Raw genomic sequence first — 2,430 nt, 5'->3', positions numbered from 1 at the left:
ACACTTTATAAATGAAAGCGGTGTGCTTAATGAGGGGAATCGGATGGGCTGTAGCAGAGGAGTTCTGGTCTGAGGAGATGGGGGCAGGACCAATAACAGCAGCCTCGATTTTGTGTTTTCGAAGTGTTGATTAGCAGGTGTTCAGCATCCTTCTGTCTAGTCTTCAACCCATCAGATCTGAACAAACAGGTTAAAAGTTATCACCTCTGGTGACCAAATGAATCCTTTTTTGACATAGAAAACAGCTTCTCCCTCATGTGCAACAGATATGCAAGTTTACTTATCTTCGCTTTGGTTTTTTGTTTTTTTTTTTACCTGAATACAAAGAAAGTAGTTCCTTGACAAGGTGGCAACACCCATATGCGTCCAAGGATATTTGCTTCTACTGCACAAGAGGTATCCTCTTTGTTGTTGTTGTTGCTGCTGTTGTTGTTTTTAAGGCTGGTCAAGTGGAGCAGTGGGAGTGGAAGAGGAACAAAGGAGTCTGTAACTGGTCATGATCAATTAGTTGTGAACACAACTGCACTCGGACCAACCGAGGTCTCCTCTTTGGATACTTTGATTTCTACCGGGTTTCTTTTTAAACAAATAAAACCTTCATGAAATAAAAAGGAACTCATATTCACCTAGTGCCAATTGGAAAGTGGTAGGTGCAGGTGCTGACCGTGGACCATTTCAAAGCATGCTGTCTAATGGGTGGGATAGTGATTCTCAGGGGGAGCCCTGCGTTTACAGTCTCAGATCTTGAATTTAAGATTTTTCTCTATTGCTTAACCTGTTTGTGCCGTGTGGCCTGGGGCAGGTTGCTTCACCTGTTTGGACCTCAGTGTCCTTCCTTATGAGATAAATAACTGCTCTGTTGCTTAACCCCCAGGATTGCTTTGAGAATTGAGTAGGGGAATGTACAGGAAAGAACTGGGTAAACTGTGAAGTCTGGGCCCTGGAAGGAATCGCGGGTTTCCTCTTTATACACACCAAGAGGAAATCTTTTTTTATTACTCATTCATTTTAAAAAGTCTAAAAAATATAGATAAGCAAAAGGAAGACAATAAGATTTGCCTGTATAAGATAAGATAGTAAGATCCTACCAACATCTGAATAGATTATCTTCTGCCTTTTTTTCTGTGCAAGGACAAACACGAAAATGAACAAACAAAAAACCAAGATCACACAGCATATAGGATTTTATAATCTATCTTTTCACTACATCATGAACATTTTCCATGGCATTAAATATTCTCATGCAAGCTCATCTTTAAGATCGAATTCTATTGTCTGGCTATATCACTATTTACCTACCGAATCCCCTATATGGCCATTATTGTTTCTCAGTTGTTCGTTTTTGATAAGACTCTTCTTCTGTAAGTATTACCTGAGATAGTCAGGATATAACTTCATATTGTTTAGCCTGGGAGTCAGAGCTCTGTTACGTACCACCAGCTCACTGTGAGATGATCAGGGTCTAGACTCGAGGCCGGCCTATCCCCATGATGGGTGTTTCTGTGCATGTGTTTATGGTCCTACTGGGTTCCCATTCTCTAAGGTGCTGATTGTATTTTATATACTGATTTATTCACTTTCCCATTGAATGTACCCAGGCCTATGTTGGCTAACTATTGAAAATTAGTCTTACCCTCAAAGAGCAGAGAAATTAGAAAAAGGGAAGAAAAGACAGAGAATCAGAAAAAGTGAAATAGAAGGAAAGTTGGCCTCCAGTTGAATGGGGCCAGAGTATAGGAGCTGGCGTGGTTTGTGAGAAAGTGCTGGAGTTCGTGTGAGAAGGCTTGTGTTTGAACCCCAGCTGTCTACTGTCTGGGAGGGCAAGGCTCTAGCACTCTGAACCTCAGACTTCTCTTCTGAAAATGGGTACCTGGCCTATTGGTTGCTGATTCTAATATAGCTCCTAGTAAGATAATAGATTCATGAAAGTACCTAATACAGGAGGAGCTCACACTTGAATTTTTAAAGAAGATGCAACTCCCTGGGGTGGTGGACCCTCTTGAGTTTCAGCTTCTAAGGCATTCTGCTCCAACTTAGCCATTACCTGGTCGATTTTTCCTCCCTTCTGCGAGGGTGTCTGAGACTGGGGAGCCTGTGAGTCATGTTGAACAGGTTCCGGGGCCCCAGGACGCAGGTCCTGACGTGCTGCTCTGCTGCCCACAGCGACCGGCTGGCCCTCCTCCAGGTCAGGAGGATCCTGCAGCAGCTGGGCCTGGACAGCACGTGTGAGGACAGCATCGTGGTGAAGGAGGTGTGCGGAGCAGTGTCCCGGCGGGCGGCCCAGCTCTGTGGTGCTGGCCTGGCCGCTGTGGTGGAAAAACGGAGGGAAGACCAGGGGCTTGAGCACCTGAAGATCACCGTGGGTGTGGACGGCACCCTGTACAAGCTGCACCCTCAGTAAGTGCCCACAAGAGGCGGGGTGGGGGGGCG

General features: G+C 45.1%; 1 protein-coding gene across 1 annotated transcript in view; it reads left to right on the top strand.

Annotated features, from left to right (window-relative positions):
- The window catches only part of HKDC1 (hexokinase domain containing 1), a 47,316-nt gene extending 44,915 nt beyond the window's left edge, over positions 1 to 2,401 (top strand). Inside the window, exon 17 of the mRNA XM_012658468.1 lies at positions 2,164 to 2,401. Within this exon, the coding sequence (XP_012513922.1) occupies positions 2,164 to 2,401 (238 nt within the window). The remainder of the gene's footprint in view (positions 1 to 2,163) is intronic.
- The last annotated feature ends 29 nt before the right edge of the window (positions 2,402 to 2,430 follow it).

This window comes from Propithecus coquereli, unplaced genomic scaffold (assembly GCF_000956105.1).
Source record: "Propithecus coquereli isolate 6110/MARCELLA unplaced genomic scaffold, Pcoq_1.0 Scaffold117, whole genome shotgun sequence".
Classification (NCBI taxonomy): domain Eukaryota; kingdom Metazoa; phylum Chordata; class Mammalia; order Primates; family Indriidae; genus Propithecus; species Propithecus coquereli.
The sequence above is the reverse complement of the archived record's forward strand: the minus strand, read 5'-3'. Positions and strand labels throughout refer to the sequence as shown.